General features: G+C 44.2%; 1 protein-coding gene across 1 annotated transcript in view; it reads left to right on the top strand.

The window, feature by feature from the left end:
• The window catches only part of PAPPA (pappalysin 1), a 175,839-nt gene that overhangs the window by 52,938 nt on the left and 98,863 nt on the right, over positions 1-24,038 (top strand). Inside the window, exons 4-7 of the mRNA XM_066332468.1 lie at positions 3,530-3,823; positions 7,689-7,881; positions 13,921-14,042; positions 19,953-20,460. Coding sequence (XP_066188565.1) covers positions 3,530-3,823; positions 7,689-7,881; positions 13,921-14,042; positions 19,953-20,460 — 1,117 coding nt within the window. The remainder of the gene's footprint in view (positions 1-3,529; positions 3,824-7,688; positions 7,882-13,920; positions 14,043-19,952; positions 20,461-24,038) is intronic.

The raw sequence follows: 24,038 nt of genomic DNA, 5'->3' as shown, positions 1-24,038 counted from the left end.
CTGTCTCCACAGCAGACAGAGGCTCCATGGTCAGACCAAGCCAGTTGGAACTGGCTGCCCTCCTTCAGTTTAGTAAATGATTTATTACAACCTCCAGCTCTGCAGCTGCTCTGGAAGAAGTGTGAGCAAACCTCACTTCTCAAGGAGCAGCACTTACACACTGACACTCCTGCAGAGCTCAGCTGGAACTGAAACCACTTCCACTTTGGCTTGCCTGCAGCCTCATCTCTGTGTTCCTTTTGGGAGCACCCAGACCAGAACGTTCTGTAAATGCCCACCAGTGACTATTCCCCATGACAGCATCTGTCAAAACCAAAGATACATCTCAACCCCAGCCTCGAGCACCACCCACATGATGGGATTTCTATCACTTTGGGATGACAACCAGTGTGAACTGCTGGTTGTGGGTTTGATCCCTGTGTGGGCCATTTGCTGAAGAGTTGGATTTAGTGGTTCTTGTGTGTCCCTTCCCAGCCCAGAAGGTTCAGTGACCCTGTGGAGCATCAGCCCCAGTGTCACTGCCCAAGTGGATATGGCTGCAATACAGCTGCTCCTTCCCTAAATGAAGATTTTCACAACTTCCCTTGGTGTTGCCATGGGAGGGAGCAGAGAACAAGGGGAGAGCTCCAGAGTGCCAAGAAGAACCTTCTGCAAGAGGGCTGGCCCAAAGCCCTGATGAGTTCTTCTGTCACTTCGTTAAGCTAATTGCCAGCATCATGCCTGAGCAAAACAATTTAAATTCAGCTCCTACAGAGCACTGACAGAGTTCGTTGACCAAAAAAAGATCTTGCAAGAAAAAGAATAGACATTGGACAACAGATTAAATTTGACTTGCCAAGGGAAAAAAAAAAAAATAAAGTAAAAAATAAATAAATAATGCTCATAATTTCCTGTCATAATAGCCCTCCCAGACCTGTGCTTGGTTTGTAAGAATTCATCTTTAATCTTTTTTACTCTCTTCTATAAATCCAATATGTACTTAATAAAAAATATGAAATATGTCCTGTGGTGCAGATCTAAAGGCTGGGATAGAGATTGTCTGGGTGAGGGAGTTTATCTTTTCTGTAAAACTGCAATTGATTTAGATTCTTGACAGCTATAAAAAAAATAAATTTTCAACAAAGGCAAAAATAAAATCTCCTTCTCCAGCTGCCTCAGTGTTCTCCAATGCCAGAACAATTTAACCAGCCTTTACTGAAGGCACATCCTGCCGAGGAATCTCACCAATATTCCTGCCACTAGGAAACCAACTCTGGAATTCTTTTTGGGATAGAGAACCCCAAAAAGTATATCAAGCCACTCTGGGTATAAATGGCTCTACCTGGACAGAGATGAAGCACCAGAAGAATCAGAGCTTGTATTGTATTGTATAGATGGGGAGAGAGAGGAATCATGAATTTAGTGTGGAGCTGTGTGCTGGTAGCTCTGTATATAATTAATTGGGAATGTGGAGAACAGTTCAGGGCGATGAAAAGGAGGTGCAGATGCCACATGTGATATAGTAGACAAGATGCTGCACTGTGGCAGATTTTATTCACTCTTTTGTGTACGTATTTAAATTCTCTGTTCTCTTTTTAAAATAATGTTTATGTATTTGTACATGCCCATGGGGCTCCTCTCCACCCTGTGCACATTGCCACATGTGCTCCTGCTCAGAGGGAAGGTCTTTTCTCTTCTGCTGTTTTGTGCATGTGTCGCTTCAGGACATCCAAAGTGCTCCTTCCTCTCCCTTCAGCACTGACACGGTTTCAGCTGGAGTGCTGAATGTTGTGTTTGGGATATTGTTCTTAGAGGAAAGCGTGAGGTAATGGGGAAAATCAAAGCAGAACCACAGTCAGGGAGGTCTAGGAAAAGGGTTGAGCTCCAAGGGAAGGCTGAAGGGATTACAGTGATTCAGACTGAAGGGAAAGAGCCTGAAGTGGGGATGATGACAATCTCATAAAAGCTGATGAAAGGGGAGGAGAATCTTCTGTTCTTCATATCCGTGTGAGGAAGGACTTGAAGTCACGAACTTAAATTGCCAAAAAATCAGTTCAGATTAGATGTGAGGTAAATCCTTGTAGCTGTAGGGATGCTGAGTGCTGACACTGATTGCTGGGGCAGTCATGTCATCAGGGGTTGTGAAGAGGCAGCAGGCCAGAGTGTGTGAAGGATGGTATAGACCTAATTGGTTCTGTGTCATTTGAGAGTGGAATTTAGAAGACTTCTTAAGAACTTTGTGGTCTCATTTTCCTCTAATTTCACGTTTTTTACAACCAAGTCTCCAGGCAGACGAGGATGAAGGGTCTATAGTGCATCAGAACCCGGTGATCTCATCTTCCCTTTGCTACAGCCACTGATAAATTTCCTTCTGCCAAAACCTTTTCTCTCCTCATTCTCACTAAATTATTAGAGTACCATGTCCATGATTTGTATTCCCACTGTAACTTTTACACAGCAGTCTCCTCTTCTCATGATAAGCACGACACAAAAAGTATTTTAAATAAAAGGCTTGGAAAAGTTGATATCAACAAAGCTAAATAATGAAAATATCAAGCATATCCTAAACACAAAGGTACATCTAACTGAGCTAAAAATATATTTCATATGATTAATTCAATGTACTGCAAATCCTGACTAATTTGCCATTTGCTTATTTACACATCTCTTAATTCATACAACAGAAAACACCATTAGTTTTCTTTGCAAACATTTAATAACCACATAGTTCTTTTAGGGTTATCACATCCCAGGATTTCATAATTTTTTTTACACTTTTGACTTAATGCATATTCATTAGTGGACTGTGCAGTTCAGATCAAGCCAGGCTTGCCTGAACACATGAACAGTGTGCTTCTGACAGTCACTCCAAAGCTGCCTCCACAACATGCCTGAAAAAAACTGCTCCAGCCTTGAGTGTGCTCACTTTGCTTTGTCCAGCTCTTAATTTGCAAGTATTGGTGGAGTCTTCTGCAATTCTCATGGTGTTTCAGAAGTTAATAGGCTTTTCTCACATCTTTACCCTGTGGAATATTATACACAGAGTGTTCCAGATGTGTTTTGTTTGACTCTTGGTGTCAAATACATTGCTTACACCTATCTAGGCAGAGTCACACTCTTTAAGCACATGAAATTATCTAAAATTGCATAGTAGGAAGTAATTTCATGCAGGATTTTCCTCTAAGTTAACAAAAAAAAACCCTAAATTGAGTTTATTCAGTTGAAAGGCTGATTGTTGCAGTCTTTTTGGTTCGGGATGTTGAGTTTTGTCCCACAGTTCCTCCTCCTCAGAGCCCCAGATTAAGGGTGAGATGAAACTTGCTGGGCAGGAAATGTGTCTGGTTCTGCAAAACAACAACAACAACAACAACAACAACAACAACAACAACAACAACAACAACAACAACAACAACAAAAAATCCTGTCTGTACTACAGAGGATCCAAGGAACTGCCAGAGCATTCACCCTCAGGAAGGTGTTCTCTCCCCTTTCTCCTGCTGTCCTGAGGAACACAAAGCAAAACTCAGCACTGTTCTCTTTCTCCTTGCAGGTGGCATCGTGCTGAACCCCTCCTTCTACGGGATCCCTGGGCACACACACACCATGATCCACGAGATTGGGCACAGCCTGGGGCTCTACCACGTCTTCCGCGGCATCTCCGAGATCCTCTCCTGCAGCGACCCCTGCATGGAGACAGAGCCCTCCTTCGAGACGGGGGACCTCTGCAGTGACACCAACCCTGCCCCCAAGCACAAGCTGTGTGGGGACCCCGGGCCTGGCAATGACACCTGTGGCTTCCACGGTTTCCTCAACACGCCCTTCAGCAACTTCATGAGCTACGCAGGTACCGGGCTCTGCTGGGCTTGTGGCTGGGCAGGAACAAAGAATTGCAGCATCACCCCTGATTTCTCAGTCCATTCCTTGTGGACTATATTCCATTCCTATATGCTGATATAGGTCTAGGGTTTGATGAAGGATCAGGTTTGATAGCCTCTTCTAGCTCTCCTCTTCTTTTATCCCAGTTTTCCCCAAATTCTCAGAGTTTCATGTGAAGACCGGGCAGAAGGTTTGGGGGTTGGAAGAAATGAGATAAGCATTAAGAAAACAGCTCCTAAAGGCTTTACAGCAAACCTGACACCCTATTTCTCTGAGATCTGGATGCCTGATCTATGAGGTCTTTGAAAAACTCAAATCCATGGATTGTTTATACTCTGCCAAGGAGATACAGAATGCCAGGTGAATATTGAAACCATCAAGGCTGTCAGATAACCCTGTGACAAGTGGACAACTAATGAGGCACTGCTCGTGCCTCCAGTCTGTTGAAATGCCATGTTTAGGTTTGGTTTGGAATCACTCATATCCCAGTTCCATCTTTAGAATATGAACAGTGGGATTCTGCCTGGTCAAGGACTACCAGTGTGCTGTGCTGGCTTGTACTGGGAGTGCAGCAACAGAGGCTCCATACTAGTGTGGTAAAAACCACCCCTTTAAAGTAAAAGCTGATGTGGTTACAACTCTGCAGGCACAGCTCTGCTGCCCAGATGTGTCAGGTTCTGGCATTCCTCCCAGCAGAGTATATCTCAAAGAGGGCATTTGCTCCTGTGACCCTGTCCCATTGGATGAGGCTGGAGTGGGGTCCTTGATGCACCTCTGGAAGCTCAAGGAGAGCTGAAAGCTCCTCTGTTATTTCTCAGAAGGAACAGGGGATACCTTGACTTGTATTTCCCCTTGTTTTGGGCTGCAGGGTCTCTCTGCTGTGACAATCTATGACAGGGAGCTGACAGCATCAACAACATTTTAAAGGCAACCAACATACTTACAGACTCTGAAGGGCACCTTTATACTCCAGGCAATAACACAGATTTCCTACTCAAAAGGTCACAGGAGTGCTTATTCTGTAATAAAACTGTAGAGAAGCAAAGTGTTTAATGTCATCTGGGGCACGGATTGAAATGATTTATAAACAAAATGCTTTTATGCCCTTTGTGGCACTAGCTAAAAGCAATGCCAAGTTTTCTCTCTATTTTTCTGTTTGTTTAGAGGGTGTTTTCAGGGACAAACACACCAAGTCAGCTCCTTGGTGTGCTCTGTGCTGTGGTGCCTGTGGTAGGGCAAGGAGACTGAGCACCCAGTGCAGCCTCATGGTGACACCCCTCAGATCTGTCTTATCTGAGCCACTCCAGATGACAAAATCCCCCCAGCAAATCTGCTGGTGTGGATGTGGCGAGGGGTGGAGAGGGCTTGTTTCAAAACTCTGAGCTCTTTTCTTCCAAAGAGAACTTGCCCTGCCAGCTGACTCGGGAGCTGAGGCAGACCACAGAGATACCCATCTGCTCCTGGGAGCTACATGTGTGCTGGTGTTCTGAGCTGAAACCTCTTTTTTTTTTTTTTTTTTTTCCCTTGAAAAATTAAGTGAAGAGACATGATAGATATCTCTAGAGCTCAAGCATGAATCTGTTTGCTTTTCTGTTGTTGCCAGTGGAGTAAAATATATCAGGATATCAAGTTGCTCTCAAAATACCTTTGAAACGTGTAGGTTGAGGTCATGGAGTTCTAGGAAGTGCCTTTCTTTCATTTCTGTGTTGCTGCTCGTGTACAGCTTGATCATATTGTATTTGTCAGTTTGTTCCTGTCCCATCCATCTGTCCCATCCATCCCAGCCCTGAGCAAAACACTGACTTGGACTGATAAGTTTTATTTTTCCTGGAATACCAAGTTGCAATGGGCAAAAGATTAGGTAGTGTGAGAAACAGGACTTGTAAATTATTTTTACAAGTCCAAATAGCTGTGGTGTTCCCAAACATAAAATAAGTTAGCCCTTTAGATGACTTTTCATGAAATCGTTATGAATTTGTCCTCTAAATTCTGTTGGAGTAATCATCCCATCATCCCAGCAAAGTATAGAATTCCTCTAATTATTGTATTATCTGGGGATCTTGACCCTTTCTTGATATTGAGTGCAACACCTTTCCCCTTTGCCTCTCCTCCCTTCCCCTTCCCCCAGACACAGCCTGTGCTGATGTTTAAACAGATTGAGAATGCAGGTCATCTTTCTCCTGTGCCATTGTCCCACTGCTTTGTCCTATATATATTTTATTGTTCTTTTATGATGGCTATTAAGGGCCTTTGTCTCCTTCTGTGCCTCCGTGAAGAATATTTATGGCTTTTACAGCGTGCTCAGGGGTAGACCATCGGTAATTATTGAGGAAATCCAGAGATGTCACATTAAAGCAGCTTTTTGCATACCCACAGGGATTTGTAGATATTATCAAGCGGGTGGTGTCTGTCTATCTGCCGTGCATGTTTGATCAGAAGAGGGTCACAGGAAAACACGTGAGCTGGTGTGTCCCTACTGTGGGAGGGCTGGAGTCTGAGCAGGGTCTGTCTCCTTTTGCCTGCATTTCTGGGAAGATGTGGCCAGGTTTTAAATCAGCCAGCAAATACTCATTTGTCTTTAGAAGAAATCCACATTTTCTTGTTCCTCTGGAGTACCACAGGGCACAGACTTGCAAACATCAGAGCACCTCCTAACGCTGTCACAATATTGAACTTGAGCAGCCTGCGGTGACCTGCATCTCCCCAGAGAAGTGCAGCACTTGACCTGTGCAGAACTGTCATTGTTGTTTGGATCCCAGCTGGGACCCAGCTCTGCTGGGCTGGGAACTCTGCAGGCACATGTGAAGAAACACTCTGTGTTTTCAAGAGCTTTTCATCTGATGGGAAGAACACCAGAAAAATGGTTGAAGTGCTTAGCATCAAGTTCCTCAGCGTAGCTTTGCTGGGTGACTTTGCACAACATATTGACTCCCTCTGGGATCTGCACAATAGAGAAACAGCAATTTTCTGCTTCTCTGGGGCATTGTAGTTGTAAAGCTGTATGGTGTTCAGAGGGCACTGGATGTATTCTTGTTGCCAAATCATGTTTGAGGAAAACAAGATGAAATGAGAAATGGATATTTATGTGAAATTGTCCAGCATAGTTCTTTCTCCATTTTGAATGAAAAAGAAATATGAAATATCAAGAAATGTTTGTGAAAAGTTCAGAAAGGGGTTAGGATCATAGTGGTAATGGAGAAGATTTTTCTATAGAACTAAAATTAATTTTTACAGAAAAAATTTACGTTTTTATCAGTGTTTGGAATGATATTTTGAATTGATCTTTCAGAACATTTTTATTTGCTCATTAGAAAATTTAAGATCTTTATAAGTTATGTATTTTAAAATTCTGTGGTGTTTTAATCTAAGAGATCTGACAATCTGTTCCCCATAGTTTGCTTGAATCCCAGTCAGTGCTTTTTTCTTACACTACCATCCTTTACTCTTCCATATCCTTTCCCAGGGATATTCTTTTAAATGTGAAATTCTTTTAAACCCAGAGCTCCACTGGTGGCCCAAATCCTGACCAGAAGGTGCTGCACTGAAACTTTCTGTTTCCTCCCCTCCATGTCTCTTATTTAGGGATGACCTCTGGGTGCTTCAGGTGTATCCCAGGTCAGGGGGAGGGAACGTTGATTGATTTATTTCCTTCCTTTTTAACCATTGTTTCCTTTCACCTGCCTCCACAAGTGATGGCTGTGCTAATTCCTTCACAGACCATTAACTCTGGAGTGCTGTGGGACCCCAGCCTGGCCCTTCACCAGGTCATAATTCTTCCCCTCGCTCCCAGCTCCTCTCCCACGTGGCTGATGTGGCTTCTGTTTGAATTCCAGACGATGACTGCACCGACTCCTTCACGCCCAACCAGGTGGCCAGGATGCACTGCTACCTGGACCTGGTGTACCAGAGCTGGCAGCCCACCAAGAAACCAGCCCCCGTGGCCATCGCCCCCCAGATCGTGGCTCGCACCTCCGCCTCTGTCACCCTGGAGTGGTTTCCGCCCATCGATGGCCACTTCTTTGAAAGGTGATCATGCTCTGCTCTGTACTCCTGTGCTGGAAAAATGGGAAGGGGAGAGGCCCCACTCCAGGAGCACAGCTTGGTCATGTGCTGTGCTTAGCCTGGGTTAAGGCTCTTTCCTAAATTGGTTCATACTGAGGAGGTTATTGATCTGTTGTCTGCTCTTCCTTTCTCAGCCTGTAGCACTCAGTTGAAGGCCATTGATTTGCCATGTAAAGGGCAAATCTTTCTCCATATGTTATAGGAGGAATTTTCAATCAAAGATTCTGACCCTGTTATTCCTGCTGTTGTTGCTGCTCACGAATACCTGTGGGCTTTGGCTGTGCCTGCATGTTCCCCCCTTCTCCCCTTGCACATTCCCTTTCCAAGGACAAAGTGGGTCTTGTTTTTACAACACAGAGCTCGTGGGCAAGGAGGTGGCTGGACTGGGCACAGGGACAAATGCTCCCTCGTCCTCTGAGCTGTAGATGTGAGATGAGAATTGAGCAAAGCAAAGTCCCAGACCCCTGGATATGATGTGAGTGTTGTCCTGTAGGTCAGTGGAGAGGGGTGTGTTCCTATGTGGCAGGCAAGCATTAATGTGATATCAGTAATGGAAAACGTAGGGCTCTGGACAGGAGTTGCACCGCATTGCAGCCCACATTGAGAGCAATTCTGCCCCAGTATGACCTGAGTAACTGGGTAGTTCATCTAAATGCTCTTGTGCAGCTCTTGGATGAGCTGCAGGAACTATGGGAGTCCTGGCAGAGAACTTCCCAAATCACTGACCTTCTCGCATTACCATTAACTCACATCCCGTTTGCATTTTTTCTCCACCTCTTGCTTTGTTGTTTCATAGAGAGCAAACTTGGAGTGTCCTTCAGGACCGCAGCAGTTCGGAGCACAGGAGGCCAAATTTACAAACATATTAGCACCCAAAAAGCTGCCTCAGCACTGCTGCTTTATGCTGGGAGAGCACCTTGAAACCACTTACCTCCATCAGGGATGAAACTCCCTCCAGCACTGCCAGGATACTGTGGCCCTTTCAGTGGCCAGCTTGCACTTGATCCCACTAGGCAGAGAGCTGTTATTTTCTGCTCAGATGAGATTTTCCACCCTTATTGCAGATTAATATGGAGAGGGAAATCAAATCCTGTTAGGAATTGATAAAGAGAGGTCTTGTGCTCTGAACAGTGTTTGCTTTAATTACAGTTTTGTAACCGAATCCTTTTATTCCTTACCTGTGAAAAAGACTCATGTAGTTCTGAAAATTAATTCAGAATTTTTTCAGCCCATAATCATTTTTAGGTAAATTAAGTTTCTCCAATTTAATTTAGATTTCAGAAGATGCTTATTGTGTGTTAAATAAATGCCATCTGCCTCTAAAAAATACATTGATGCAGAGTTAATTATTATGTAACCAAATATGACTTTATTACATATTTCTTATAACTCAATCAATATGTTCTTAATAACCTCTAGTTACTTGCTTCTTAAATAACACACAGTGGATAGCCTGCTAAATCTAAAATTTCATAACAGAGTTATCATATGTTAAATAAAGAGTGATTTTCCAGGAAAAAAAGAGTCCTTTGGGTTTTCAAATCTGTGTGCTCAGTATTACTGAAGAGATTTAAAGAGACAGCCTCAAATACTTTGAGTCCAATTCCTTGTTAAAATGAGATTCCCATTGCTAACGGATACCGAAATGTTGCCGTGACCATTTAAAAATGTCACTGAAACATATAAATGATCTTGTCTAAAACATGCCCAAATTTTTGATTTGCTAATCAAAACAAGGATGATAGTATTATTCTAGTGACTAATCCTGGAAGAGCCCACGTGCTGGACTTCCAGAACCACTGTGTCCAGCGCTGCTCGGTCAGAGACTCATGCCTGTATCAATTTGTGAAATTGGGTCACTGTGCAGGACAAGTAGGAGGTAAAATTGGCCAAGTATAATCTTATCTGTGTGTGGGAATACTGTAAATCTTTGCAGATATTTTTACACAAAGTGCACACCATTGGCCCAAATTTTACTTGCCTCACTTGAATGAATAAACTCATTCACTTCAATGGGACTATTCATGTAAAAAACAGAAGACTGATACTCAGCTGCTGAGTGCCTTGGGCCTGGTTTCTAATGCACAGAGGCCCCTTCCCTTGCTGTTTTGACAGTGTAAAAGGGCCTTCAAAGGATGAATGGCTCTGGCTACACTAGCAAGTGTTGTGGCCCTATAGAAGTAGATCCCCAGAGCAAGGCAGTTGTTAATGAAGACCTGACGTCAACACTGCGGGGCTCGGGGGGCTCACGGTGCCCCACGGCCAGGAGCACATCAGGTGTGGTCCTGCAGCACACCTCCGCTCTGGCTCCTGGCAAAAGTGGGTCCAGCTCCCCTGCTCCAGGACCCTTCTGAGTGCTGGGAGTAGGGAAGAGGAGGAATTTCACTCCCAGAGCTCGCTCCTGATCCCAATTACAATGCTGCTGTGGGCGTGCTCGGCGTAATTCAAGTTCCTTTTATGTCTTTTTTATTCTCCAGAGCTGTGCACAGGCAGTGACCTCTGCTTAATGAAAGTCAGGGAGGGGAAATTTAGCCTTCTGTTTAAAAACATAGCACTGGGCTGGCTGTGTCTGTGGGAGGTCCTGACAGGTTGACGGGAGATGAGGCATGGAAGTAAAGACCCTGTGTCTGTTCCTTGCTTAGATGCAACTCTGCCATAGGTGCATTCAATGCTTTCCTCATAGGGTCTTCAAATTAATTATTTGATTACTTATGTGGATTAGGGACAGAGACCAATGTTAACTTCTAGTTCCTGTAAATTTGGGAGTGGTTCTCCTGTGTTCTCACGATTTGGCCGAAGTAGACACAAGAGCAGTAAAATCTTCCTGACAGACTCTTCTGGCTTATTCAGAGTGTTCAATTGATATTTGCTCTCTCACTCTAGAGAGTCACTTACCTGCAGGTAAATTTGTCAAGGTGCTTTGACCCTAAGCTCCAGCAGCTGGTTGAGCTCCCAGGCATCTCTAATAATCAAATATATCAAGAACCAACATTTTTTCTTGTAGCTGCTGCCCACAGGATTGGAATCCTTCCCGTTCTCCTTCCCTTTTCAAAAAAGCATGAAAAAATGTACACACAATAACATGTAATAAAAAAATAACAATAAAGCAAATGAAACAAGTGAAAACAAGCAAGAAAAAGAGAAGTCTCTTCATTTCCTGACTGCATCCATTGGATGTGTTCATCTACTGTCTCTGAGCATCCATTCATGCACCTCCTGTCTGAGATGCGTGGGCAGATGTGAACAGTTATTGTCATGGGGCTCTGCAGTGAATTTGGGCAGAAATCTTTGAATGCATCTGCTTCTCCAAGTTTTCATTGAGGTGACAGCATTAATTTCCATGAATCTGATTCTATCTCATTCTTAGCAAGGAAATATTTTGGTCAGCGTGGTGTCCCAGATATGGCTAGGCTTGATAATCACTCTGTTAAACCTTGCTGGAAAGTTTCAGTGCCTTAGAGAGGAGAGGACCAATCCTGAATTTCAAGTACAGCAGCTTGAATTTAGTCTGTAAATAGGCACTCATTACCCAAAGGAATCATAGATTTTTAGTGGTTTTGAGTTGCCTACTGAACTGATGCTGGCCCTGAAGGAAATGGTCTGTTTTTCACTAGGCGTCTTTAGATTTTGAACCCACTTCACTGAAATATCATGCTGTAGGAATGAATTCCTCCTGTGCTCTGAACTTCATAAGCTGGAATTTCCCCAGCACTTGGCTTATTAGAAAACAGAGAAGTCTAGATTTTCCATTACCTTGCACTTTGGGCAGTCATGTGCCACTGTGTATAAGGTGGCAGATATGGCTATCATTCCTAATTAATAGTGGGTTTGAACAAATACATGTTCCTTTTTTTCTTGTTGTCCATGGCTTTCTAAGGTATAAGGACCTGGCTTAGGTTTTCATAAGCTTGTAAATGCAATTCCATAATTAGGTTTGACATTCATGGCTCTTTATAGGATTTGTGTGCAAGAGTCTGCAGACCAAAAACTTTAACTACGGAGTCATCCCCTGTGTAAGTCCTTTCAGCCAGTGGAGTTACATCAGGATTGAGTTTGGCTCCCAAACTGGAAAAGTAAAAAGAGAAAGTTTGCTCATAGCCTTTCCCACATGATGCTCCTTGTGATTTCTCTCTTACCTCCAAGTCCTCACTGGTAAAAGGAAATGTTTGTCCATAAGCCTACACTTTTTTTCCACCATGGCAGCCTGTGATGAAATTGTATAGCTGCTAATTTGAGTAAAAAAGCAGTCCTAATTGTGGAAACTTGGCTTTCAGAGCCCTCTCCTCATCCAGGACCAAGTGCTAATCCAGGAGTCTTTTTGTAGAGAAACTGAAAGATTATTATTGCAGGGACTTCTATCCTGACTGTTCATGGGAGTGTCTGAAGAACAACTGCACAACAGTAATTCTACATTTTGATTTCTCAGGACCATTTATTCAGGTTTCTTGATTTTTTTTAATTTTGTTTTTTGCATGTATTATTCAGGCAAGCTGAGTCAGACACCTAAGCCTCTACTAAACACGCACTGAGAAATTAAATAGGGAGGCAGCATCACACCAGTGGTGCAGGTGGGTGAAGTGAGACACGGAGAGAAGTTACTCACAACATGCCCACATTTTTTCATTACCAGTGTTACAGACCACGAAAGGAAGAGGAGGCCACCTTTGTGTCCTTTATTCTACCCCTTTGCCATGTTGCATTTTTCAAGTGTTTTCAGCAGGTGCATCCCTTCCTGCATTGCACAAGTTCAGCCAGTCACTGTCTCTGTCAGAGTGGCTCAGCCACTGAGGAACCCAAATAACCTCTGCCTGAAGATCACAGTCCTCTCTTCAAAGCAGTCCTGAAATAAATCATGCAGTGGTGGTTATGATGGTTAAAATTTGCATAGCTGATTATAATAGTTGATATAAATTATTTAATAATTGATTCAAGCTGTTCTTAACTAGAGTAGTGGAGAGAGTACACTGTGTTACACACACATCGTTTGCCTAAAACCTCTGTCCTTTCCTAGGTGCATTTGATCATTAGGATAATTAATTTTTAACTTTCCATTTCAGGAGAAAGTGTTCCTTAAAGCAGAACAATTAATTCTGAATAGTAAGCAGCTTGCTGGGGTAAATAACCATGTACTTTGGGTCATACAGGGTTCCAAATTTGTGACCCCAAGTAACATAAGACTGAACTGTGTGAATTGCATCCTCTGCTGATATAAATCAGCTTAACTTTATGGAGGATGTTAGAGTTACTCTGGTTTATATCAGCTTAAATGCTGATCTAGTGAATGTATTAGCAAACCTATTTAAACTGACCGAGGGTAGTTTTGGATTAGATGTTTGGAATTACTCCCTGTGAGAGTGGTGAGATCTTAGTACAGGGTGCCCAGAGCAGCTGTGGCTGCCCCTGGATCCCTGGCAGTGCCCAAGGCCAGGCTGGACATTGGGGATTGGAGTGACCTGGGACAGTGGGAGGTGTCCCTGCCCATGGCAGGGGGTTGGAATGAGATGATCTTTTAAGTCCTTTCCAACCCAAACCGGTTCATGATTTGTGAATTGGTGTTTAACTGGGTTTCTCTGCTCATCCAATCTTGTTTGTAGGACAATCCTAAAAATACTACAAGTTCAAGCAATAAATGAATCCATGGTGGGAGCAGAAATAGATCTGCAAACTATTGAGGCAAATTCCTCTCCTCTAACCTCTAAGCAACGTGTGTTTTCTTTTGTCATGTTTGGGTCCAGTGCAGGATGGGGAAAAAATATAGGTGAATGTAATTTCCCAGGTGGCTGTCATTTTGTGTTGGATGGAGTGCTCAAAAATGCTTTCTACACAGGCTCTTGACTTAAATCTACAGAAGGTCAGCATCAGAAAACACTTTTGTCAGTGCCTTGAGAAAAGAGGGTTAAGTGGACCTGAATTTTAAGTCTTATTGCTTTTAATATAGTTGAATAAGCAGCTCATTCAGCTGTTACTAAGTTGGTGTGTTTTCCTGTTTTCCTGGCCTCCTAGAGAAGTGGGATCAGCATGTGATCTGTGTGCAGAAGGAAGAGTCCTGGTGCAGTACGCCTTCAGCGCCTCCTCTCCCATGCCCTGCGACCCCTCGGGGCACTGGAGCCCACGGGAGGCAGAAGGTGAGTCACAGGGATGGGGACAAATATGTTGATTTCTTACCCTCTTTTCTTCATGTTAGAGCCAGGATTAATACACAGGAGTCGCAGTGTTCGTGTTTGGACTCAGTGGTTTTTATTTCTTATCTATATTACAATCTCACGAGTTGTAAGCTGTAACTAGCAAGTTAGAAAATGGAGGTTAAATGGATGCCTCTAACTCTTTCTGAGGTCATTGAAGTGCTAATCACTCAATAACGAGATGACACCCATATTATTTATATTTTTGACTAAATAATGACCACCCAAGGTTCACAATGCAGACCTTTTTCACCCAATTAGAGAAAACCACCAAACCCACAAAGAGGAAAGAAGAAGAAGAAGGTGAAAAAAGAACAACTAACCTCCACCCTAAAGTCTCCATCTTGCCCCATATATACCACTCTAAACCAAAATCCAAATTTTCAGCTTCAAGAATTCCAACACAAACACATGGTGGGTATAAACACATGGTGGGAGAGAAGGTGGGACAGGGCAAAGGGAGAGCCACAAAGACAGTGGGGAAGTCTAGGAGTGATTGTTTATACCTGCATGTAACATGGACAAAACTAGTGGGAGAGGAACACCATGCCCTGAAGGAATGCCACTGGCTCAAATACCTGTGTTTTGGCCCCCGAGTCCTGCCCCTGCCCATGAATTAAGTGAATTCTGGGAGCTGAACATGAATTTCACAGAGCAGCAGAGTGCTAAGAAATGCTGACCATTCACATCTGCCAGATGAATTCCTCAGGGGTGCTGTTTACTCCCTCTACTCTAACTCCAGAAGCAGGGAGTTGTTATTTATTTGGGCCTGATTTGTGCTGCCTTCCCTTGTGGTGAATAGCAGTGGGCTGCAGCAGCAGCCAGGCTGGAAGGAGGTTGCCCTTTGGGCAAGTGCTCTGCAGCAGGAATGCAGGTGACCACGTCAAGCCCTCCTGTTCAGGTGTTTTGCAAGTCATTCTCTTGGAGCCTGTTGGAGGGAGAATTGTCTGCAGGGCTGGAAGTGCAGTGCCATTAGATCTCCATCATTAACTCTGCTCCACACGTCCCTTCCGTTACGTCCCTGGCAGTATGTGGTGGAGCATATTTAAGCTTGTACCAGGCAAAGGTCAGTCATCCCAAATCACGGTTTGGAGAGAGCAGAGTGTTATTCCAGCCTGTCCCTCACGAGCTGTTCCTTCCGGAGCAGCACACTCTGGGCCCACACTCCACTGTGAGCACACAGGTGAGCTCACTGAGCCCCAAGGGCAACCCTGGGTTTTGCAAACTCATTATACAAATAGCACCTTATGTTAAGGGTTGATTTGTCCTGCAATTAAAGCACATGGGAGTTATTCTGCAAGGAATATTATTTGGACTGGCACTCAGGAGCTCTCCCTTGTCCTAAGGTCAGCACATCCAATGAGCTCTGCCCCTGCTCCTTGATGGGACAGGGGTCAGTGTCCTGTCCCCACACTGTCCCAGGGTAGGGGCCCAGCAGAGGTTGTGTTTCACTCTGACTCCCCTAAATTTAGAACAGGTTGCCCAGAGCAGCTGTGGCTTCCCCATTCCTGGAAGTGTCCAAGGCCAGGTTGGACGGGGCTTGGAGCAACCTGTGTTGGGATAGTGGAAGGTGTCCCTGCCCAAGGGAGTTTTAAGGTCCCTTCCAAAGGAAAGCATTCCATTATTTTATGGCATCCAAGGCTGCTGGGCACAGCCCAGAGCACATCTGGCCCTTGGGTGGAAGCTCCATCTTGGGAAGCAGGACTCTGGATATGGGGGTGACTGGATCACCCAGTAAATAGCATTAGCTAAGTTTGGATCACTTGCAGTAATAGTTCAAGGTAGAAGGTGGAATTTCCACTTAGCCAAGAATTGCAAGACTTTGAAACCTGTTTTCATTTGGAACAAAACTTGAAACTTTTGAATTTCTCCACGAAGGAAAATTAAAACCAAAATGTGTTTGAGGCTGGCCAAAATGTTTTGTTTAGCTCATGTAATTCCTCATGAACTTTGGTTAAATTATGACATTTGAAAATATATCCTTTTAGTATAGAATCTAGGGCAAAAGCAACTTTAAATATCAGAATGGAAAGTGATTCAAGGTCAAAAGTGAAAAGGTTTCTCACAAAAATGCCAAAACACAATGTTCCAATAGTGTTAGAAATTTCTTCCAGGATAAGATTTTGGCAAAATAAACTCAATTTTGCAAAGTGTTTTTATTTTGAAAGGACTGCATATTCCATCAAAATTTCGCCACTGAGCTTTGATTTGAAAACTTCTAGATCTCACACATCTCGCCAGAGGCATCATTCCTAGAGAAACTAAGCTACTCTAAGATTTATTACTCAGCAGCATTTTGCATTTAATTTCCTCTTCTTGCTGTGTGTGCCTGCATGTTCTTAACTATGAAGGGTGCAGCCTGATCCTTATCTGTCTCATTTAGTTGCTCTTGTGCCATTGCTATGGAACATGGAATAGAAGTTTGGTAATCGTCCTCAGGATTAACAACTTGTTGCCACTTTAGGGTAGAAAATATACCAAGTGTATGGTGTTGCTCCACAGTTTTCTGTCTCCACCACCACACTCCCTGACATTCAGGCCCCCTGCCTATTTGCACTTGGTCTGAGTTACAAATAGCAGTTAGGTCATTGTCTGGCTTCTTTAATTGTCTATCTGTGAGTACTCAAGCCATCAAGCTTCAAATCCACTTTCTGCAGGGGTTCATGGGTGTAAATCTCCACTGCTTGAATGTCCGTGGAAAATGAAGACAAAGGAGGCACAAGCACAGCCAAAATGAACTCGCTTTAAAATCTGAGATGACACTCATGGAAAATTTTCTGTAGGACTCATCCAGCTTCTGAGCAGAAAACCACACTCTTCACATGTGTCTGAAGCAGCTCTGGTTGGTCTGATGTCATTTTTCTGTGGTCTCCTGCCCCAGGCAGCTGCAGCAGCAGTGGTCTGGGCTATGTGGGAGCTGTGCCCATTGCAAAACCCTGCTGTGGGCAGTGTCCTTCCGAATTCCCTGCTTATTTTGAGCGTGGTGGGATCCAATCCCCAGGCTGAGGCATCTCATGGCTCTTTCTCAGCTGTGGCCCCTGCACCAGGGGCTTCCTGTTCCTTGCCAGGGGTTGTGGGAAGGCTCATGAGATCAGGCAGTTCTGATTTACTCTTTATCTTCACCATAGAGCCAGAAAGCTCTAATCTACCTGGATTCTCACCAGCAACACCAACTAGATCAACAAATGTTACAGCACCTCCATAACTCTGTCAAAGGGGAGTTTTATGTAAGAAAGGTGATTTTGGCTCAAGCCCAGTGAGTACCTTTGCTTGCTGTGCAATATATACATATATCAGTCAGTTCCTCCTGCCTGGCTCACTGCTGACTGAGAGAAGTGTGAGATTATTATAAAAAATGTTGCTGCCTTGCTTGCTCTAGAACTTAGCCCTTTCCTGGGTCTAATATATCCCTCAAGATCAGTTCCTTCTGTATCTTAATTGTCCCAGCTGGACACTGGAGTCCCACTGGGTGGTTCCTTTATGTTGATCACCTAAGAAATGTGGCAGGTGGGTTGTGGTTGTAGCAGGGGTGATGTCCTGAGAGACTTCTGATGCCAGATGGCCTCTGAGGCTCTGTCCCTGTGACAGGGAATTCATCCCAGGCACTGCACTTAACTGCACAGTGAAGGGCCAACACTCCAGGCTGTACTTAGAGACAGCATTTTAAGGAAAGACACCCTCCTAACCTGCCATCCCTGCTCTCCAACCAGGACGTGGGGTTTGGCTCATCCTCACAAACCTCACGTTCCTGTTCTGTGTTAGGCAAGATGGGATGTTGCATGAGATGCTGTTCTGTGTCTGATCAGTCTCATAAGGCAAAGGATTTTTCAGAACCGGAGTGCAGAGGGGCAGAATAACTTCAACACCATTTATTTTTACATACAAATATTTGTAACTTTCAGAGTATTTACCTATCTCTAGAAATCCAGTTCTATGAAATAAGGTTTTTGTCCTCTTCCATAATTGAATGAATCTTTTTTACCCAGGTCTAGGTGTTGGATAATATTTAAGAAAGAGTCTCTTTATCTCAACTTCATTGAGGTTTTTAGTTTATGAATGATTATAATCTACCACCTGTTTTGGGGTAATGCTGTGTGTGCTAAGCTCCCTGGAGGCTGAGTGCAATCCATGCATCTCCAGGGATCACACACTGATTTACCAAAATGTGTGGGTTTGTTTGGAATTTAAGTCTTACCTAGGCCTTGCACTGACAGAGGTGAATTTGCAGGATCCCAGGTGGGGACGTGCTGGGCTGTGAGCCATTGGCTCCATTTTCCTTTCTGCGAGAGGGCAGTGGTAAAATTCACACATCTTCCCAAAGCCCTCAGAGACACTGGAGTTAAAAACGACCTTAGGGCTGCAGTCAGGAGTTTGCTGTGGGTCTGAGAAAGTCGTCAGAGGGCTCAGCCAAGCCAGCAATGAGGGTGAGATAAAGTGAGATGAATGGGGTACTGCTGCACACAGGGATTATCCACTGGGCTCACACACTTGCCAGGGGGAAACTCGAGTGTGTTAAATGGACCTCTGTCTCACTGCTGTGGTCTCTCCAGATGCTGATGTTAGTGGCATTCCCACTAACATCATGTGCCATGTGAAGAGGAGAGAAGGGCTCTGGGAAATGGGAGGTGAGGGAGAAGCATGAAAAGTTGGGCATCTGCAGGACAACGGCGTTGAATCACAGGAAGGCTGCCAGGAAATCTATTCTGCATCTGGGTTCATTTGGTATGAACAGGAGAATTCCCTGAGCTGTTTATCCTTGACAAAAGAGGCACATTTCTAACACTTCATTGAATCACGGACAATCAGAATAACCTTCGCACATTGCCCTTTTCTCTTTAAATTAGTAGTGATGTCCTGTTTGTCCATGTATGACCAGTTGTTTATCTTGCTTTTTTCCTCAGTTGCAAACATCTGTGCTGTCCTTTTTTTCCCCTCTTCCTTCTGCATTTCTCTCCTCTCATTACCTTTCTTTATCTCCTTTTTCTGTACTTTGCCTTCTCCCTGTTATGCTTGCCTCTCTTTTTGTGTGATTTATTTGGGAAGGAAAAGGGAATTTATAGCTCTCACTGGATTCTGTTACCAACTGTTCCACCCATCTGACCCCTCTGGATCTTGCAGTCCATGACTCCACGCCAAATTGTAATGTTACCATAGTATTTGGGAGCCCAGCAAGCATTGTGGCTTTCATTATTTTTTAGTACTACCTCCCATGTAGTTGAGCACAGCCAACGGTGAGAAAAGTAAAAGCACAAGTGCCTGTTGTTTCATCACAACGAAAGCAGAGAGACAGCTCAGACCTGTGCTCCATGTGCCTCCAAAAAAATGGGGGCCTTGCACAACATGCTAGATCAGCCTGTAAATGCCACAGGAGTTGCCCCTGAACAGCACAACTGCTTCTTGGAACAAACAAAGGCTCTTTTCTTGTCTATGTTAAAGGGAAAAAAATAGTGTTTTCGAGGGAGAGGCAAGGGAATAAGTAGGAGTTTAACTGGAGGCAAAGTGACTCTGTTTATCAGGTAAATTACCAAGTGGAAAGGGTAGCGAATAGCATTGTTTGGCACAGGGAAAAGCACTAGGAATAGGAATTGCAGGCCCAGCTGCACTGGCACAGAGTGTTGTGTGGTGTCCAGTCCAGCTGAGACTTAAACTGGGTTTGTGTCTCTCACCTGGCCAGGAGACACTGGTGTTGTGTTCCTCCTCCCTGTGCTGACCATACCTGTTCTGATGGAGTAATTGGTTTCCTGGACAGATATGTTATCCCACCACCAGTCTGCCTTTGAAACTGATGCCAGTGAAAACTCATGTTCTCTAACTTCTTCCGTGCCTTCTCTTTGCTTCCTTCTTCTTTTCCAGGGCACCCTGATGTTGAGCAGCCCTGTAAATCCAGCGTCAGGACATGGAGCCCCAATTCGGCTGTCAACCAACACACAGTGCCCCCAGCCTGTCCTGAGCCCCAGGGCTGCTACCTGCAGTTGGAATTCCGTTATCCCCTGACCCCAGAGTCCCTCACAGTCTGGGTGACGTTTGTTTCCCCAGACTGGGACTCCAGTGGAGCAGTGAATGACATCAAGCTGCTCACCGTCAGCGGGAAGAACATTTCACTGGGGCCGCAGAACGTCTTCTGTGACATCCCACTGACCATAAAGCTGGATGTGGGACAAGTGGGAGAGGAGGTGTATGGGATCCAGATCTACACCTTGGACGAGCACCTGGAAATCGACGCTGCCATGCTGAGCTCTGTCCCCCACAGCACCCTGTGCTCAGGCTGCAAACCCATCCAATACAAAGTGGTGCGGGACCCCCCTTTCCAGTCTGGATCTCCAGTGGTCATCTCAAACCTCAGCAGGAGATTTGTTGACACGTAAGTAGCTGCTTTCCAGAGAGCTGAATAGATCAAAACAATGTTTTCTCTTCTCATCCTTCTAATGTCCAGCACTACAAGTGATTGTTAAGATGCTGAACTAGACAGATATACCAAAAATTACCAAGACAGGATGTCCTCATAGGTTGGCTCTGAAATCAGGAGCATTAAACCCAAATGAGATAGCCTGAGATTTGATGGAGATTTTTTGAGAAATTTCTAGGCTGGCTGTAAGAGATGTGTCATTCAGGCTTTCTTTAACTAGAAAAGATAGTGCAGTCTACCTAAGATATGAAAAATTAAATTTTTAAGCTAACCTGAATGAGGACATCTGGATTAACATGGTCATTAATTCCTTGGGAATCTCTTGGAAGTTTTGGTGGAGAAGGAGAGAGCAGAGATTTCCGTGTTGGAGCACTGATTAACTGCTAAAGAAAGTGTGCAGAGAAATACACATGCATGTTCAGGTGTATAAATATGTTTCACCCACTTCCATTTTCTGCTTTCATGGGTCACTAAACTAAGTTACCTTGGTATGAGATTGTCTTGAAATGGGAAACATGGCAAATGTTCTAGTTCGTTGTAGAAACTGAGTTTAGTCCCAGATACAGTTACAGTCATAGATTAAAGGGATGCATTACTGTTGAGGAAAGTCCAACTTCAAAATATTTACTGACTTTGAGGAGGTCCGTGATCTACCCATAAGTGTTCGACAGGAAGAAAAACATCTTTTGCATAACATGATTCCCTGGAAATGATTCACTCGTCTGTGGGTGCAACATGAAGCTCTTTTGAAAAATGAATACCAGATAAAAGGAAACCTGCTAAGAAAACTGCACTCTAATTTAGAAAAGCTGATCTAATTAGTACAGCTAATATCAAGGAAGCATACATCATTATGGTCTTCTAAAGCATATTTAAATAGAATAAAAATGATTAATTAACAATTCAGTAATCACGAGCTACCACCCCTTTTCATGACCCAATTATGCATCTCAGAAGATGCAAATTGTCCCTACAGATTTAAAAATTTAAGGTAACTAACAATAATGAATATAAAAACAAATCTCAGGACATCATCAGGATTACTCATGTGCTGAAAGTTAAGCATGTGCTTAAGTACTTTCTTGGGTTGTAGCCTTGTTCAAACAATGCTGGCACTTAGCATTAGATGGATATTGGCATGTTGGAAATGTGGAAAGTGGTGAATTTTCCTGAGATTTTGCTGTGAAAGCATCTTTGCCTGAAACCTAGCCCACTCTCCTTGGAAAACGGGACTGGTTTGGTTTGAAATATTTGCATACCTTAGCACAAGTTCCCACAGAAACAGGTCTAGTTTTGACTTCATAACACAATGAGAAAGAAAAAAGAGAAGTCCCAAACAAAACTTACATTCTGAATTCTGTTCCTTTGTCTTTTATTATGATTTTGTGGGTCACTCGTAGCTTACAGCTAGCCCAAGTGGAGGAATGCTCTAAGAATGGAATCAGTAGCCAGGAATTAATGACAGATTCCCTGAGGATCATTAATTAAATCACATTGGGTAACAGAATTGTCCCTGTCTGTATGTCTCAGGTAGTTACACAGCCAGCTAAAATCAGACAGAACATTTAACTTACTCTTTTTGGGCTCCACCTGTGATCGGTGGATGGAAAGAGATGCTCCTGGAAGCTGGCACAGCCAACCTCAAAACCAAATCCCATCCAAACCCTCCAGGCTAGTTGGGCTCACTTTCTTTGTGCCTTCCCAGGGACCACAGGGAAAATCCTGCCAGTGAGCCCTGACAGGACACCTGGGAAGTGAAGTTTTAGTCGCTGGGTGAGGAGATATGCAGATTCTTAAGCACTCATAGCTGGCTTTGAGATTTGGCTGATTTACAATGAGAGTGGGCAGGCCCTGGCACAGGGTGTCCAGAGCAGCTGTGGCTGCCCCTGGATCCCTGGTAGTGCCCAAGGCCAGGCTGGATGGAGCTTGGAGCAGCCTGGGACAGTGGGAGGTGTGCCTGCCCATGGCAGGGGGTTTGGAGCAAGATGGTCTTTAAGGTCCTTCCAGCCCAAACCATTCTGTGATTGTGTGGTTCAAGACTTCTGCATATGTTTGAACTTTTGAGAAGTGAGATGAATTTTTATCATCTGGGCACAGCACTGATCTGTATCCCCTGGTGATGGGGGGATTGCTGCTGCTGGGCCATACCTTGACGCACAACAAACTCCTTGAAACTCTGCATGGGGTTGTGGTTTTCTGGTTAGAGGCAAAAGCAATATGAATTTTCCGTTGGAACCTTGTGCCAGAGTCTTTGCAGTCCCTAAGCAGGAAGGAAAGGACAAGGGAATTCAGGGGCAGAGGCACTGGGCCATGCTCCTATTTATGAATGTGTGTAGAGGTGAATGCTGTCTCTCCCCTGTTCACATCTGCCTGTTTACCTCATTCTGCACCCCTGGAATTCAGTATATTTGTGAAGCCAGACTTTGCAGCCCCTTTATCTCCATGTGAGCCCCAAGCCAGTTGCTCCTCCTTGGTGCCCTTGCATGTTTTCCATATTAAATAAAACAACACCCCCACATGTTCTATGGAAGGCTATTTCGAAGGCAGTCACATATCTTTACTCTTGCCTCCTCTGACCTTGATCTTCACTTTCTCTTTTTCTCCCAAAGAAAATATTTGCTTGCACTGTTATCTGTGAGCAAGATCCTTTCCCCAGGTGTGGTGATGCTGAAAGAAAAAATAATTTCTCCTACCTTCTTCCCGTCAAAGAGAGGGAACTTCCTTTTAAGCTGAGAGGAGAGACAGCCTTTAATGGATAGCCCTTGCCTAGTCAGCACTGGGTGCTCCACAGAGAAGAGCAAATAACTAGAACAGTGGAAACATTTTATTAAGAAATGCAAAATAATGCCAGACCTTCTGTTCTCAAACTGAATTTTAATCTCAACTCTTGGCTCAAGTTGAGGCTTAAACATTAATTTCTGAGGGACAGGACCTTATCCAGGGCCTTATCCTTGGACCTTACAGAAACCAGGCAAGATACATTCAATTCCACTGAGTGTGATCAGCCAGAATTGCTGGTATCTGGGATACAAAATGAGAGTCAGAGCCTAGGAGGAGAGCAGAAAGCTAAATAAATCAGTGGGGGAAAAAAGAGGTCAGGCCAGGTGCAGCATAGAACTGCTGAGTCTTCACACCACAGCATCTGATAAGGAAAGAGCCTCATCTGCAAGTCTCAAAGTCTCAGCTCACAACTTAACCCAAAGTGTGGGTTGTGAACATGCTCAGAGGCTGTTCTCCAGAAACACTGTGTGACATGGTCAAATGGCAATTGAGTGGTGGCTTTTTGCCATCATTGGAGCTTTTTTACCCTCACATTGTTGCGTTGGAGAGTAATCATTGCTGATTTTTTAAGAGCTCAATCAGTGCCCAGAGCTCTCTGGATGGTGTCAGAGGCACAGTTAGGTGTCAGTCCAGCAGGCCAGTCTGGGGTGAGCAGACTGTGTTCCCCATGGCACTCCTAGAATCCAAATTTGTGAGCCATGAGGAGCTGAGTGTGCTTACAAGACCTACACAAGACACAGAGGTTGGGTTTG

This window comes from Sylvia atricapilla, chromosome 19, assembly GCF_009819655.1.
Source record: "Sylvia atricapilla isolate bSylAtr1 chromosome 19, bSylAtr1.pri, whole genome shotgun sequence".
Taxonomy (NCBI): Eukaryota; Metazoa; Chordata; class Aves; order Passeriformes; family Sylviidae; genus Sylvia; species Sylvia atricapilla.
This window is presented reverse-complemented; position numbering and strand designations above follow the sequence as displayed.